The sequence below is a fragment of the Cariama cristata genome, unplaced genomic scaffold (assembly GCF_000690535.1).
Source record: "Cariama cristata isolate BGI_N322 unplaced genomic scaffold, ASM69053v1 scaffold2914, whole genome shotgun sequence".
NCBI lineage: Eukaryota > Metazoa > Chordata > Aves > Cariamiformes > Cariamidae > Cariama > Cariama cristata.
This window is the reverse complement of record NW_009614476.1, coordinates 25,140-41,505: the sequence shown is the minus strand read 5'-3', so window position 1 is coordinate 41,505 and position 16,366 is coordinate 25,140. Positions and strand designations below refer to the sequence as shown.

The window sequence follows — 16,366 nt, the reverse complement described above, 5'->3', positions numbered from 1 at the left end:
CCTTATGTGAAATTCCAGCATTCCCAACATGGAGGATTTGTGTCAGGGCACTTAGCTAACATGGAAAGATGCAAGCCGTTCATGAACACAGCCTTCCATACGAGGCAAACATTATTTGGCATTCATTACAAATACTTGGGGCAAAGAACGAGAGCTGGAAAAGCACCTTAGACATGAGGCGCTTCCTAAATCACATGGACAATGTTGTAGCTATCTAGAAGTCTAGAAGATATTTTACTTCTGCAGGAAGCATAATGATCTACTCTTGACCATTAGAGAAACAAGATGGTACAGCAGGCCTGGATTCAAAGCTGTAAAAACACTGAACAGGAAAATGGAGAGAAATGGAGGAGGGGGAAGGCTCGGACTACACAGTCCAAGTAGCTGGTTACGGTTAATTAAATATTCCTTTGGATAAATGAGAAAAATCATTTAACTGCAATAAGATTGAGCTAGGAGCAGAAAAAGAATGAGAAACTTGACCGATTAATAACCCCCTCAGCTCTTGATAATATTGTCTGAGGTGAACAGAGCAAAATCATAGAATCATAGAATCATTATGGTTGGAAGAGACCTCAAAGATCATCAAGTCCAACCGTATACCTAATGCCACCATGCCCGCTAAACCCACTAAACCATGTCTTGAAGTGTCACATCTAAACATTTTTTGAACACCTCCAGGGATGGTGACTCCACCACCTCCCTGGGGAGCCCATTCCAACGTCTAACGACTCTTACAGTGAAGAAGTTCTTTCTAATATCCAACCCGAACCTCCCCTGGCGCAACTTGAGACCGTTTCTTCTTGTCCTATCGCTAGTTACCGGACAGAAGAGACCAACTCCCACCTCGCTACAACCTCCTTTCAGGTAGTTGTAGAGGGCAATAAGATCATCTCAAGTAAGATGACGTTTCTTTCCACAAGCTTTGAGTTGCAGATGTCCAGGCTTCTAAGGCAGAAGAAAAGAGAACTTCATTTGCTTGAGTCTCCTATACCAGCTGTTTATTCCAGGCTTTCAGCTGAGCCATGAGACCTGTCCTGCTTTAGGTGCACAAGTACACTAAACTAGCTGCTTGGTGCCAAGACTCAGCAGCACATGACACAAGATTGAAGCACTCCTAAATTAACAATGCAGACTTTCTTTTTGACAAAAAGGATATCTTGCATCTACCAGTGTAAAGCTGACACTCCCCAGTACATACTATGCTAAAGCAGCACATCTGTTTCAGTTCATCAATGGCAGAGTCCAGCCAAGCTATATTAAACAAATCATCACTAGCGTAACATTTCCATAATTTCTGTGACAATTACTTTACTACAGAAAGTATATCTCCCCTAAGGCTCACAAGGCATCTGACTTTCTTCAGTGTTATTTCAATCACACTATATAGAGCTTATTGATGAGTGAAAAAAGCATTTGTCTCCCTGAGAAGAGATTACTTTTCAATCTCTATTCTCCAACATTTAGTTTCTGATTTCCAGCATCAGAGCAACCATGTCCGCATACATGTCAACATGTTTGGAACAACAAGATTGAAAATTTAAGTTTTCCTTGTTGTGGATTTAGCACAGATAAGAAGTTTCACCAGTCTTAGAGACTATGTCTGTTCAGACACCTCAGAAGGCGCTGGTTGTGTAAGACTGCCATACAACCAAAAACACCTCAGTGTTTACAGGCTGCTTTACCATATCCTCTGAGCTGAATGGCAAAACACCTACCAAGATCTGAGGTTCTGATAACTTACTGTTTCTTATTTTCTCCCATCACCATCTAGAACGTGTTGCCTTTTTTTGCCTGTGATTTTTGGTACCGGGAGACAAAGTGCAACCGGCTTACAACATGGCCAAGAAAGCAATCAATTAGTGGTTCTCTTGGTCTTCCAGAAAAGACAGCGTATTTTGCTTCCTGTTCCCTGCAGGGGAATGGTGTTATGGTTTATGCAACTTATAACCCCAACAGCTAGGTAATAAAGCTAAAAAGCCCTTCTCAGAAAGGGAACTCTCCTAAATTACCAGTGAACACCCTTCTATGTGTGGAACTGCTCCACAACCAACGAAAAAACAATCTACCACCACGCAAACTACTCAGTATGTGCTTGATATCTTCTCCCCTACCTCCAATAACAGCAGTACCACATCATTTCCTCCCTTTATTCTTCCTCAAGGCCCTAGAAGTCCTGTCCAGAGCTTCCTGCAAGTTGAGAAGCCTTTCCCATCCATTATCATAGCACTCCTCATTTACTCACAGCTAGCATAAAGATCACCTCTTCTTAGGAAGGGAAAAAAAAAGCCAAGTACATTTCACTCAGATATTAATATTGAATATGAAGCTATGTCTTCATGTCTTCATGTATTTATTCTTCCAGATTCTATAAATAAGTGTTGCTTAATAACATTACTAATACAATTTTTCAGTAACTAGATGCTACTATGTACCACATTGTAAAGTTCCCCCATATCAACAAATCAACACCTAAGACACTTGGAAATTGCACTGGCCCCAAGATAAAACAAGCTTTGGAAGCACTTACATTGTCCGGCCTCACCCAAAAGATAAAAAAATATTTCTACCATTTCCTCTGGAGACGTCCCTGGAAATAACTGATCTTGGTAAGCTGAACATAATGCCCATTGTAAATAAGTACTAAGTCCAAATTCATCTTAGTTGAAATCTTGCCCTTAATGAATGTCAACGGCAACTTTGCCACTAACTAGCGGAACACAATTTTCATTCCATACCTCCATGAAGCAAAACCAGAGGCAGATAAAAGAATTCCAACACAGAAAATGTTATGTAATCTTACTTTTTTTTTAGATGAGTATTAAATTAGAAGGCTTTACTAATGAGTATAACAGAAAAAGACAAAATAGACTATAGTATATGCAGCATAAGTTAGGTCTTACACTATACTAAACCCTTCTGAAAGCAAGCTGCAATATGTGTAATTCTACTAAAGAAGAAACTAAGTAGATGACAGGAAGAGCATTAAGGTAGTGAGAGACACTACTCTTGACTCATAGTTAAGTTCTCTATAAGATTTAATTTCATGATAGCTACCCTACATCCAAAAGGATGTATAGTCTGTACAATCCTAAGACATTACAAAATGCTGCAATTTCTTTTTGTCAATAGAAGCCAATTCAATTAAACAGGCCAGGAAGAATTTTAACAATTAAATGCAACTTTTAAGTCGAATCAGTTTCACAATGTCTTTACTTCAATGAAGACCACCCTAGAAAATATTAATGCTTCTAGAGTCAAGGATCCCTAGAAGCAGATTTTACATGCTATAAGAGCTGATAAAGCAATAACACTTCATAATGTAGTATTTTTTTTTTCACATTAGCAGTTTAATACAAAACAACTGTCACAGAAGTTTATTGTGATCAATGGATAGTTGGACAAACTAAGTCATGTAGCTAAAAGGAAATCCATCCAAGAGATGAAGACCATATTGAAGAGTTCAATATTATACTGACTGTTCCCCCAGCAGAAAACAACCAGCTTCAGGATCGTTGCCCACATTTTCTTTTGGAAACAAATATTGGCATCAGGTGATGTAGAAAAGCCAAATAAAAGCTCCTGGGTAACAAGAGCCATTTATTTGGAGAACTAAGTATGTCAAGCTTTCATTATTTCTTATATAATGTGATTAATTTAAGTACAAAAAGCACTCTTTAAAATCTGTCGTGCAAAGCTAACTAGTATGAATTTTCAAAGTATATATGCACTTTCTGGAAGTTTGGTACACAGTCTAGATTAATGATTGTCATTGTCCCATGAAAATTGTTCTTTTACCTACGTGATTAGAAAGTTGCACATGAAAAATATTCTCAATTTACAAGTTATTGCCACTTAATTATTTTAGAATTATCTCACATAAACAGATTCTTGAAGGACAGATGCTTAAAAAAAAAATCAGACCTACCGCTATAATATCCAGAGTATTGTCACATACTTTGCGAATCTCAGCATTTTTATCATGCATCAGGTCTATAAGATATGCTGGAGCCTCTGGAAAGAAACTGTTAAGGATAAAAGCTTTTTTTTTTCCACAGCCCTGGGTTCTTCCAACTGCAAATTTCATTAAGAACCATAGTCGGGAATTTTCCATCATACATGAAGTTCAGCAGCCTTCCCCCAACCACTTAAAAACACCCCACACATTAAGATACCCAAATATTTTTCAAAATTGCTGAAGAAAAATTACATGCCCTTTACAAAGAAAAATCATTCTAATTTGTTACAGGAAATCCATGCATCTAATGTCTTTGTCCAAAAGGCATAGATTCTGTGAATGGTTTAATCTTTTGAGACTAACTTGTGCGATCTTTAGGGAGATTTCTTGTTTGAAAAAAAAGGTTTCCAATGTATGTGTCTCAAAAGTATTGAAGATAATCTATTGTGCAAATGATAGCATTAATACTAGTCTTGTTCAATTTGAGTGAGAAAAGTGTTGTTCAAATGTTGGTCCTTTATCCTTACAGATATGAAACGAGATGAATTTTTTTTTTTTTTTTTTTTTTAAAAGCTAGCCACCTAGGAGTCCAAACAGGAGACAAACAACATCCCAAATGGCTTCTCAGATATTCCACAGAGCTTAAAGGATAAAGGACATTAAGAAGTAGTCCTTCTATTGTTAGCAAAGTAATCACTAATCTGCTATCCCTACAAGGGCTCCATTCAATCTATTCTTTGTGTTTCAATAAAATTTAACATTCAGTTGAGGTCCACAAATACAGCTACTGCCTCTTTCCACAGTTTTCAGATCATCTGAACGAGCTCAATATCAACAATGATCAAAAGAATAAGTGGTAAAGACAGAATAAGATCTATAAGTACTGTACAAAAAAATTGAATGGAACCATGACATGAGGAAACTGAAGAACAGATTCAGTCATGAACAGACATGTGAAAAAAGGAGAAAGAGGAAAGCCAGGAACAGAAACCAAAGTCTCCATAGTGGGAAGAAGATGGGAGACTTACGCCAAACATAAAATTCAGAGAATAATGAGGTGGACAAAAAATACAGAGCAGGCATTAGTTATATTGTGTACACTGATATAAGAAAGAATGCTATTAAAGTATTTCAATGCACATAACTTCAGACTATGCAACATCTATGTACAATGGTGCAATGCAAGAAGTTTGTCTATGCTCTATGTAAGTTTTTTGACGGACTATGACTTTGACTATGATTTGCAAAACAATTTCATACAGTAATTCAGATTGGATAGGAACTAATGGGTCAGCTGGCCCAGCAATCCCCCTCCTACCCCCCTCCCTGTTTCAAAGCAAACTTTTAATCTTTACTATTAATCTTGCACTACCTCTACATGCCTAGACTGCTTGGATTTTTTCTTCAGCTGAAATAAACCATTTACAAAGAAACCTCTGAGATCAAGAGGTTTATACAAGAGAAATACAGGTCAAACATCAGTGATGGCAAATTAAGTGCTGCAATTCTAGATGTTTAAAAAGATACGGGTTTCCTTGATAATGACATCTCTGGTGGCTTGGTGGAAGACCATCTGATAAAATACATAGATGATCTGGCAGACAAACTCATCATATTCCTGCCGCGCTGCAAGGAAAAAAATACAAAAAACACAACAAATGCCACAATTTCAGATCTCACAACTAGAAGCTCTTGTTGCTTAGAGAAAGCCCAGGTCTTACATGTCAGCTAGACAATTTAGTGGTATGTGTGATTTCATCTCCTGACAACAGACTGTTTTCTTCCCTGCTCCAGTCAAGTATGAAAGACCATAGATTGCAGCAAGAGTTGTGGAGGTATCGGAAAAATCAAATCTATTAGACCACTAGTCCATATCTCTCTATCAATAACAGAGTAGTTACTCATCCTTTCATATACAAAACACCCACCCCTGCCTTGCAAGAGAAAATGAATGGTGCGTTCAGTTACGCCACAGCTACATCAGCTAAACTTCTTCGAAAAACAAGACCTCAAGTCCAACATGGCAATATACCATTTAGAAGCTCAATGAGCGCAGGGATGATTCCAGATTTAGCCAGCAGAGCAGCGCAAGAGTCATCCATAGAAACTGTTCCAATCATTATCACCACTTCTAAAACGAGGTCATCTTCTGCAGAACCTGGCAAGTCAGAAGGCAGAAAGTATTACCTCTTAGAAATTCTTAATCTTGTAGCAGTTGTATATTTATCTGTAGATATGACTCTGTTCTTCAGTGTTATGTTTTCCCCAAACAATCACAAATTATAGAGGTAAACAGACTCAACTCTGAAAGAGCATTCTAAGTATTCTTTGAGAGACTCTACTTTGAAAGACTAACCAAATTTTGTACAAACCTGGTTTCAGTTTATCCTTGAGGTACGGAACCAGTTTGTACTCTTTCAGCACAAGTTCCCAGTCCAGATCTGGTAAGGTCAAATTTGCAAGTGTTCCCAGGCATTCAATCACAAATTCCTCTTCTTCATCATTTGATATTTGAGCTGCTAAATCACCAACATAATCCTAAAGAAAATACAGCCACAGACATTACAGGTGGGTAATCTCGGGTTCTGAAGAACTCACAATTTGGTCAAATCAAAACTAGTTCTTAAAAGAACGCTAAGGAGACTTCTCCTGAAATGAGGGCTAAGAAGGCAGTTTCAATTTCAGTGGAAGAATAATCCAAGAAAACATTTCAGCATTCTTCTTCTCCACCCTTTCACTTTGAAGATATCTAGATCATTTGTTCAGATGTTCCAAAAGTAGCTACTACACACACGGTTTCAGAAAGCTGTTAGAAAATAAGGGAAAGAAGATAGTGAACACCATACTGTATTAGTGACAGTAATGGAGTCCTCTTTCTAAAGATTTTAAGAAATAGCTACAAGATTTTCTGGGGACATGAACAGGGGAATCATGGATTCTACTTACTAATTCCATATTACCTTAAGATAATTTGATATTCAATCCTCATTTTAACAGTACATTTTAAATTTCCACAATTAAGATGTTGTGTTTCCTTGCCTTCTTTTGAAAGGGTGGCTTTATATGGTTAACTGAATATTAAGTATTCAAAGTTTTAAAATATCCACTTATACAAAACACTTGGCACAGTGAAAAAAAAGCCACTTTATTTTGCCCTCTAGCTCTAAAAGCAGAGATTCAGGATAACTGTTATGATGTGCACCTCAGCAGTTTGGTTTTTTTTGTTCGTTTGCTTGTTTTTGTGTGTTTGTTTTGGAACAGGGGCTTATTGGATACAGCTTAAGCTCTGTTTTCCCTGTAGTGAGGGATCCAAACCCTGATCTACCAACTGAGATAGCCTTGTAAAACATAAATCAACCCATGGCAGCCAAGAATACAGGGTGTCCAGTTTAAGTTAAGACAAAACACAGCAGCTCTCCAAAGTCAGTCTTTTCCAGTAGGAAGAATCAGAGATCACATCAGGTCATAGATCGAACTTACAATGAAAAGGCTTTTAGTTGGTCCATCATGTTGTGAAATATTCCTGATCATCTTCATTAACAATGGGTCCTTAAATTTCAAAGCCCGCTTCATTAGCATTTTCAAACCATTTCCTGAAAAGAAATGAACACTTAGGAAATCCTCCAAGTAAAATAAAAATGAAGAAGTACTGGCCAATCAAAAAACAATGCCATGCAAACAAAAACACAGCTTTAACTTTTAAAAGTTTAAAAGGAAAAAGTGAAGAATCTAGATGGGAACTATTTCTTCTTCCAAGTTTAAGTTGAAAAGACCTGCTCTGTATAAATTCTATAGCTTCCCTAAAACAACTACTATGACCATAAGTACTGGTGGGACACTTAAAAAGTTAATAAATAACTAAATGCTTCAGGTGTGCTTAGTTATTTATTCAGATCAAGAAAGGTTGTACATCCAAACTATTATCCTATCAACAAGTGCAGTTAGCAGAGGCACAGCATAGCTGTTGGTACTAGCTCAGAGACTTCTCTCCCCACTCTATGGAGTAAATACACTGTTAACAGTTTTAAAAGATTATTTACCAGTCATGTAGATTGTTAAGTGGGAATACACTTAACACACATACGCAGAGCTGAAGTACTTAATTGCACAGGGCAAGTCCCGCTGTTACCATTATGTTTCCAAAAGATCACCTTGACTATCTAATAAGTGCTACTAGCCTGAATTTTTTTTGTACCTTTACTATCAAACTGGATCTCCCTGCTCCCCCTTCTACAGAGCCATGCACAGAATTTTAAAGTGGAATTGCTGGCCATAGAATCCATTGATTGCAGTTGTCCCTTTTGAAGTCACTTTTAAGTAATTTATTGTAGTAGCTCACAGTGAAAATTTTGAGCACAAGTGAAAATTAGAGCTACTGAATAATAAAGTTCCACTTAAAACCGCTAGTATGAAAATAATGAAACTTTAAAAGCAATCTAGAGAGTTACTGAACAAAATTCAGAACCCATCTATACCACGTAACAAAATACTAGAACTCAAAAGATGCTCAAATAAAAAAAAAAATAATGGAAAGATGCAACTAAACTACACCACTGTGCTATTAATTCAGTACGGGCAGGTGAAACACCGATTAGTTGAAGATGGATTTTAGGCACCAGGTAGAAAAAAATCTTGATCTCTACATACAGCCATAGTTTCCCACAGTAATGTCAGTGTGTTTTACAGAACTACAGGCAAACACGAGAGATGTAGGCATGTGTGGCTACTCAGTGCCCCTCCTGCCACGAAGATCAATTTTGAGGAGGATATGGCCATTTGCTTGTAATCATTACCCAAACAGATGCATTTTTCTTTTTTAAAAATACATATAGATATTTATCATTAACTTAAATACACATAATTTATATATGTAAATATATATTAAATAAATATATAAAGTGTTGTCATCTCCAAGAAAACAGTAAAATCTTAGTACGCTTACCTTCACAGATAAGTTGTACATTTCTTTTGTTAGCAGCAAGGTTAATACAGAAAGAGATAAGTTCCAGGTCAACTCGCTCATCGGGACACTCAAAGAGCATCTTCATTAACTATCAAGAAACACAAGCACACTGAAGTCATTAATGTTTCCAAAGCATTAGAAGAGCAATGTTATGATGTCGACTATAGTAGCTTTTTTTTAAAAATTACTATTCAGTATTTCTACAGGAACAGTACAGTTATAAAGGTCAATGGCAGAAGATGTATAGTTCCATTATTCAGGGAAAACAATGCTTATAAAGTGACAAAAATAGCAGTCAGTCATCACCTTAAATTAACTTGGGTTAGTTACATTTCGTGCTACCACTGAATTTTTTATTTTTACTGTTTGTTTTTTTTTTTTTAAAGTTGTGAATAGATAAATTTGTTTTGAAAGTTTAGGTAGACTTAATATAGGAAAAAAATCCCCACAATTTAGTTCCACAGAAAGTCAGATTAATACTTGGTTGTTTAATACAATTATGACTCTAACCAGATATTTAATTGCAGAATAATTCTACTAGTTTGCTTTGAGATTACTCCACTGATAGGCAAATTAGCTGTATCTGCAGCAATGTGCTTTATCTTTGCAGCTTCCAGTGCTAGAGCTGAACACTGCCATATACCAAAGACTTCTCAGTAGCAGTCCTGTTCTTCTGATAATGGGACAGTACAACCCAGGTTAACATAAGTAGACAATTGCCTCTAATCCTGGTCCAATTGTTTAGTAAGTGTCAGTGAATTCCCAGATGATTCCTTAGGCAAATAACCTATGGATTTTATACTCCTGGCATCTGTATTGTCCATTACATCACAGGCTATCTATCTAGTCTCATTTTGTTCAATAGGAACATTTTTTGAAATGGTATACTGAATATATGAACACGACTCAAATACATCCGTTTCTTTTTCACTGTTTCCAACCACGGCAGACAAGTTGCATGGCTTCCTCACTGAGGGGCTGCAGAACATCTGCCTATTTGCTCCTAAAACCTGCTCAGTTCATAAGACACATCAGGATCATAATGCAAAGCAGCATGACAAGACGACTGAGATTACTGGAAGTAGAAACAACTGAATTTAAAGATAAGCAGGACATAAGGTGCTCAGTTTGTGTCAAAAAGGGGTGGGGGAAGAAGAAAGCAACAAGTAATCATTAAGTATTTGCGTGCTTGCCCCCTGGTGGAAAGACAGTTTGTAATGCATTAAAAACTAAAGAAAGTGGGTGAAGAACCAATTTAGAGAGGTGCGGGGGGGAAGGAACAATAGGATTGCAGGAATTTCACTCCAAAGTATTTTACTACAGCAATTCCGTATGTTTATCTATTATCAGATAGCAAGCTGTCATTCCAAATGGACCCAAATGAAGTTAAAAAAATTATGCTACAACATAGTTATCTATCTTTTTCTGGGACTTTCATGTACTGATTTAAAAGCTATCATTGATTCCTTCCTCTCTTTCTTAAAAAAGTAGAATCAGATTTCCCTAGGTTGTTTTAAGAACTTATAAAATCCCTAGTTTATTAAATCCGTAAGCCTGAGAGTCACATAAGAGTGAATTAACCAGAGAAGAAAGTTGCCACTTAACAAGTAGAACACAAGCATTCAAACATCACCCCCTGCAACTCTTCTGTTTTACAAAACCTTTAAAAATAGATTTTTAAAACCCTTCAAATAATTTGAAGGGAAACATTCTCATTACTTACACAATACAAAATCTGTGGAAATTAGATGTTTAACAAGATGGGATTACACTGTTAATTACTGAACTACTTCTCTATAAAAAGAAAAAATATATCCAGTTTCAATTAAAGCCGTTCAAATTTTAAAATAATAGTTTCGTACGAGCTCCATGTTTCCCATTATGTCTTCATTTAATTTGATTGCTTCTTGTGCCACTTCAAAAGGAAGAGTAATTGCTGCCAAATAGGAAATATTAAAATTAAATTTGTTCTGCTTTTACTATGTCCATTGTCATCTTTTACTGATTTAACAGGAAGGCAGTAAAAAGACTGCAGCATGTGCAATGAAGAGGCAGTAGTGTTCAATCAGACAAGTCCCATATTGAGTATCAGATACCACAGACCAGGACTGAAATCACTGTGTCTAGACTCTCTGGCACCTGCCTTCACTTATTTACCAGTGACCAGAGGCCAACCCCCACAGCTCTCTGTTCACATACACGTCTGTCCAACCCCCTCCCCAAGCCCAGCTCAAACATCTTTGAATGATTACGCCAGAACTGCATGCCTCAGGAATCTCTCCTGACCGGCTACTCCCTAACTCTGCTGTTTGAAGTGATGCTCTGGTTTCTGAACTTCAGCAGATAATGGCGGACAGGAGCAAAGGGTGCTGTCAAGAGAGGACGTTTACCAGCATTAAGCTGAAAAGAAGCTTATAGATCAAAGAGGGGCCAAACAGGACAACCGTGGTGGAAAACATGTGGGTTGCTGCGGAGAACCTTGCACACTGCTCTGCGGTAAAATATTAAATATCACCATGACATCACTGCCTAACCATGCCCTTTGATTGGCCAGGTTATTACCAATAAAGGCTTTTATAAGCATCTGGATGGCATTTGCACCTATTTAAACAAAACACGCATTGCTGAGGTCTAAACAAGAATGAACTGTTAATACTCACTTTTAACTGTTACTAGAATAGCACCCACTAACTCCTGCAATCCACAAGGATGTTTACCTGGGACAGCACGTGCAAGCCCTTGTCAAGCACTTCGCCTGTTCAAAATGACAACAGGGGATTGATTTTCCAATCGCTTTCTACAACAGCGAAATATTCTTTACTGAGTATTTGCCAGTTTAGATGTACAACTTTCCTCAGAAGGAAACAAACCCACAGAAGGGCACATACTGCTATTGAAAAGAGAATTTGGTCTTCCAGGGTAGAATCAGATGGCAGGGAGTCCTTTTAAAACTGTCGTTTTCTTCTCCTGATGCCTTACCCACTTCCCCATGTTTTCTGCTACCTCTGTCTTCCTTAACCGTCCTAATTTTGAACATTCATTAATAAAATTTAAGCTCTGATTGTCCAGCTTGTCCTTTCTGAACAGTCGGCAGATGTGATCTGTGAATAATTACATTGACCACTGAAGCATCAATAGCCATAGGTATCCTTCCAATTTTGTCGTTTTAGCCAAAGTCCAATGAAGGCAGCGGACTATCGCTAGTCTATGGATACGGCTCTGTAAGCCCTAGTTTGAGCAGTTGCTGCCTATCAGAACACTGATGTTCATGAAAGCTCAGAGTATGATACCACTGAAGTTTCCACAGCTCTTTACATTTGGCACTGGGGATCTAAGACCCATGCCAAGATTCCCCAAAAGCGCATCACAAGCAAGCCCTGAAATACAGTGCATGAATTCTGGCTTGGCTGGTAACTGCTCATAACAAAGCAGATCCTTTATATTATGCAAATACCTTAACATATAGTTGCTTCTTGTGGCAGAAAAGATAGTCAGTAGGATGTTTACAAGACCATTTTGTAACATATACTAGTTATTCCCACGAGTTCTCCCCTCTGTATTCTCCAAAATCCGGCTGTATTTGGAAAACATCACCATTTTTGTCATGAGATAATGACCAGAAACATTCTGAAAACTTTCCATAGTAACTTCTCATTGTGGATGTATTTGATCTTAAAAACACATTTGGCAGGAAAGAAGATATTGTGGTGCAATTCTGAAAAAGCTACCGGAGAGCTTTTACACTTACACAATGCAGACGCTCTCAACTCCAACCTCACCAAGACTGAGAAAAAGATCAGTAAGAGAGGATTTGGTACTTGTTTAAAAAAAAAACAAAACCAAAAACAAAAAAACACAACCAACAAACAACACAACACACAAAACCCCCATATACACAAAACTCAAAACCCCATGATACTGTGTCTGTGCTTGGATCAAGGACTATGACTGGAGACAAAACGTTATGCAACAAACTGTAGTCTGAAAAAAAAAAAAAAAATCACTGAAGAGTCTTCCATAGTCTTCAAGTCTCCCCTGTTGTACATGCCTGCAGTTGGAAAAGGAACTGTCATGTAGCAACATAACACTGCTTGGCTGGTTTCCAGTTCATATCCTGTAACACTGGAGACCTTGAAATTTTGATACCCAATGGGATCAGAAAAGAATGCCTTCTAAAACTCTAAAGGAAATACTTTCCGCAAGGTTCCCTAAGGACTTGCTGTGCACAAGCTTTAATCTCTTTCAAGCATTCCCAATCTTCTGTAGAAATTTATCAAGTCACCTGTATTTTTACCAATTCATTGATGCAGCTCAAGCGTTAGCAGCACTGACAGAGGATATGTCACCTCTCCTTTTTCTGGGGACAATTCAAAGACAGCAAGAACAGTCAGACTGCCCGACGAGTAGGGTGTTCACTGCCGACTCAGCAGCATCGTGGTTGTTCCCACTTCCACCTGTGGGTGTCAGTGCGAGCTCTGCTAGAAGCGAGCAAAAGATGAGCACAGGGAAAGGTGCGTTTTACCACTTCCTCATATATAAAAGCACATACCTGTGGGATACAGTCTGTGTATGCAAACATTGATTTAAAGCGATCGTCCATGCTTATGTGATACAGAATACACATTGCTACTTGTTTGTAGTTTTCATTTGCTAGGAGGAGAAAGAAAAATCCATATTAATAGAAGCCTGGTATTTTAGGCATTGTAAACACGGGGAAAAAAAAAAAGCACAAAAATCCTAGCTAATAGAGGGAAAACTTAAATAAAAAATGCAACATTAATGAAAGGGTCTTGCCTGGCCTATCCAAATGTGTGCAAAGAGGGAACAAAGGCAATGCTAACCACTCCCCTTCTCCCCAGCACCTCAAAACACTTCCTTAACCCCACTTTGCAAGGAATTTATTTTGTGAAAGGCACATTTAATAATGATAGGCCATCCAGAGAAACCTTTCATCAGTTTCCAGCTAGGAAATCAAATATCGAATGTAATGCTGATTTAGCTGTGGATATTCCTGTTGAAACAAGCTTGTCTCAAAGTGAAATGATAAAGAATGTACCAATGCCAGAGAGAAAAATAAGAACTACCAGTAAAAAGTGCTGTAGAAGGAATCCAGTGCCTTTCAAGTAAGTCACATACTGATTGCTTTATTATCCTAAGCGATAATATCATCCTGTGGGTGCCTTTTGTGTTTCACATATTGCAAAGATAACTTCAGTGTATTTTCACATTAATACTTACTAAAAAGAAAAGTATTCTCAAGAAAAATTGGAGCAGTTAATGTGAGTAGGCTGTGAAGTATTTAACTGAAAGGTTCTACAAGACCAACTTATACAAACATACAAATGTTTAAGAACAACACAGATGAATTTGATCCTGACTCACTGCTAAAATGTGGACTGAGCATTCTCTTGAGCTCTCCTGTAGCCCTGCATTAGCTATACATGGGATAAAACATTCAGCTGAACGTTTATATTAGACCAGGATGTAATAATGTCACCAAATCATAATTTATTCACAGTTCTTATACAACTGATCAGAAATATCCTACCTCCCACTTCTACTTAAGCTAAGTTAGAACATATCTGTTTAACACTTTGGCAAAGCATCAAGACCTCAAACAGCAACCACAGTTAAATTTTTCTTCTGTATACATCATTGGGAGCTGGAATTTCCTTTAAGCAGCAAGGATATGATGCCTTTATCCTGAGAACGCACATTCGTGACTTTTTTCAAAATTGAATTACCAAAAAAGACCTATGAAACCCTTCTGGCAGTTGCCATACAACAGCGAGGTATTCTTTCCCATGCCAAGCCTAAAAAACACAGCTGACCTTTCAAATCCTTCTGGATTCTTACCTGTTCAAAAAAACGTGACTTGTATTGCAAACTTCCACACAGTTAACAGCTGGAGAAAGGATAATGCCCAAATCTGAACACTACTCTGGCTATTATTAAAATAAAAGCACAGTACTACAGTTGCTAAAGCATACAAACTCTGCTTTAAGCAAACAAAATCAAGTGTTTATTATCTTTTGTGCTTCTCTTGTGACTGGTAATCTTACCTAGCTATTCACTTGTAGTGACATTGTAAAGCCAACAATTACATGAAAAAAACTTGCCATACATACAGCTAAAGGCTTCTCCTAAGCAAACATAAAAATTTAAAAAGTTATGCCTTCAAATTTCATGGGGCTAGGAAAAAAAAGAAGTTGTTTACACTGCTCTTAACACTTCTTTCTATGCCTCTATTTAAGACTTAAACATCAAGATTTAAACTTAAGACTTAAATTACAATTACACTTTGCTGGATAGTGCAGGAAACACTACGTGAAGTAAAATGTAAGCCAGTATAAAAGGGAAGAAAGTTGGCTCCCCAGAACAGAAACAGGAAAGAATCTAGAGTGAAGTTGGACCAGACCTTCAGCAGGTATGAACTGGCAAGCAGTCAACAAGAATGATACTATTTTATATCGGTTTAACCTCTGCCCTTCATAGGGTTTTTTACTCCTTATTTTTGCAAGCTTCATTTGTGCTAAGATAAAGCATCAGCTCCAGCCTGTCACAATAACCTTTCTGATGCATGAACAACACCTTGGGTATCAGTGCTGAATGACAGCACTGCCTCGGTTTCTAAACCGCCGAAAATAATCAAAAAGACCTAGATACTCAACCTAAAGTGTGAAGAATATCTAGAATTCAAACCAATTTATTTTATCTGAATGAAATCTTAAAGAGTTGGGTTTAAATGAATGGCACTCAAATCATTCTCCCCAAGTATGTTCCACAAGGCAAGTTTCATGACACACAAAACGCAGAGAGCTACGGTTTCAAAACAAAGAGCTGAATTTAAATTCTTTCTTGCTGTGCAGTTAACTGACCTATTTTCCCTGAATTCCCCTGTACTACTGTCAATATAGGGAACAGAAGGGTTTAGAGCATTTACGTTCAGAGGTGCTTAGTGCACAGGCTCAGCAAGGAAGTATTTTTCAATTGTGAGTAAACAAAAGACCACCTGAATGCTACTAACTTGAAGATGAAAATAAACTACAGAACTAAAGCTAGAAGAAAACTGTGCAACTAAACCAGCGTTGAAGTATTTAATGGTGTACGCACTTTAAGTTTCATTTCAATTTCCCGGAAAGGAACAAGTTTCAGGCTGATGTCTGGAAGTTTCACTGTCCCACTTTCCCTGTGGAAGCCCTTCAGTGGAGGAAAAGCAGAACCTCCTGACTTTAAGTTCTCATTGAAAACAGTGGTAACTCATGATCCAAAGAATCAAATGCTTCAGGAAAATCAAGAAGAGGTGGCTGTTTCTAAGCACAGCCAGAATAATTTAATGCAATTGTTAATCTCATGCTCAACTAGGTAGCATCCAGTCTACTGGAAAGTTGACTGGAAACCATACATTACTAGTTTGTCAAAGATTAGAAAGAGAACAGATTCAA

The 16,366-nt window shown here is 37.6% G+C and overlaps 1 protein-coding gene across 1 annotated transcript in view; it reads right to left on the bottom strand.

The window, feature by feature from the left end:
- Positions 1-16,366, bottom strand: part of KIFAP3 (kinesin-associated protein 3) — a 66,678-nt gene that overhangs the window by 29,411 nt on the left and 20,901 nt on the right. The window contains exons 11-17 of the mRNA XM_009699415.1: positions 13,471-13,571; positions 8,901-9,009; positions 7,439-7,551; positions 6,331-6,496; positions 5,991-6,116; positions 5,486-5,584; positions 3,929-4,014 (exon numbers count right to left, since the gene is read on the bottom strand). Of these exons, the coding sequence (XP_009697717.1) occupies positions 3,929-4,014; positions 5,486-5,584; positions 5,991-6,116; positions 6,331-6,496; positions 7,439-7,551; positions 8,901-9,009; positions 13,471-13,571 (800 nt within the window). The remainder of the gene's footprint in view (positions 1-3,928; positions 4,015-5,485; positions 5,585-5,990; positions 6,117-6,330; positions 6,497-7,438; positions 7,552-8,900; positions 9,010-13,470; positions 13,572-16,366) is intronic.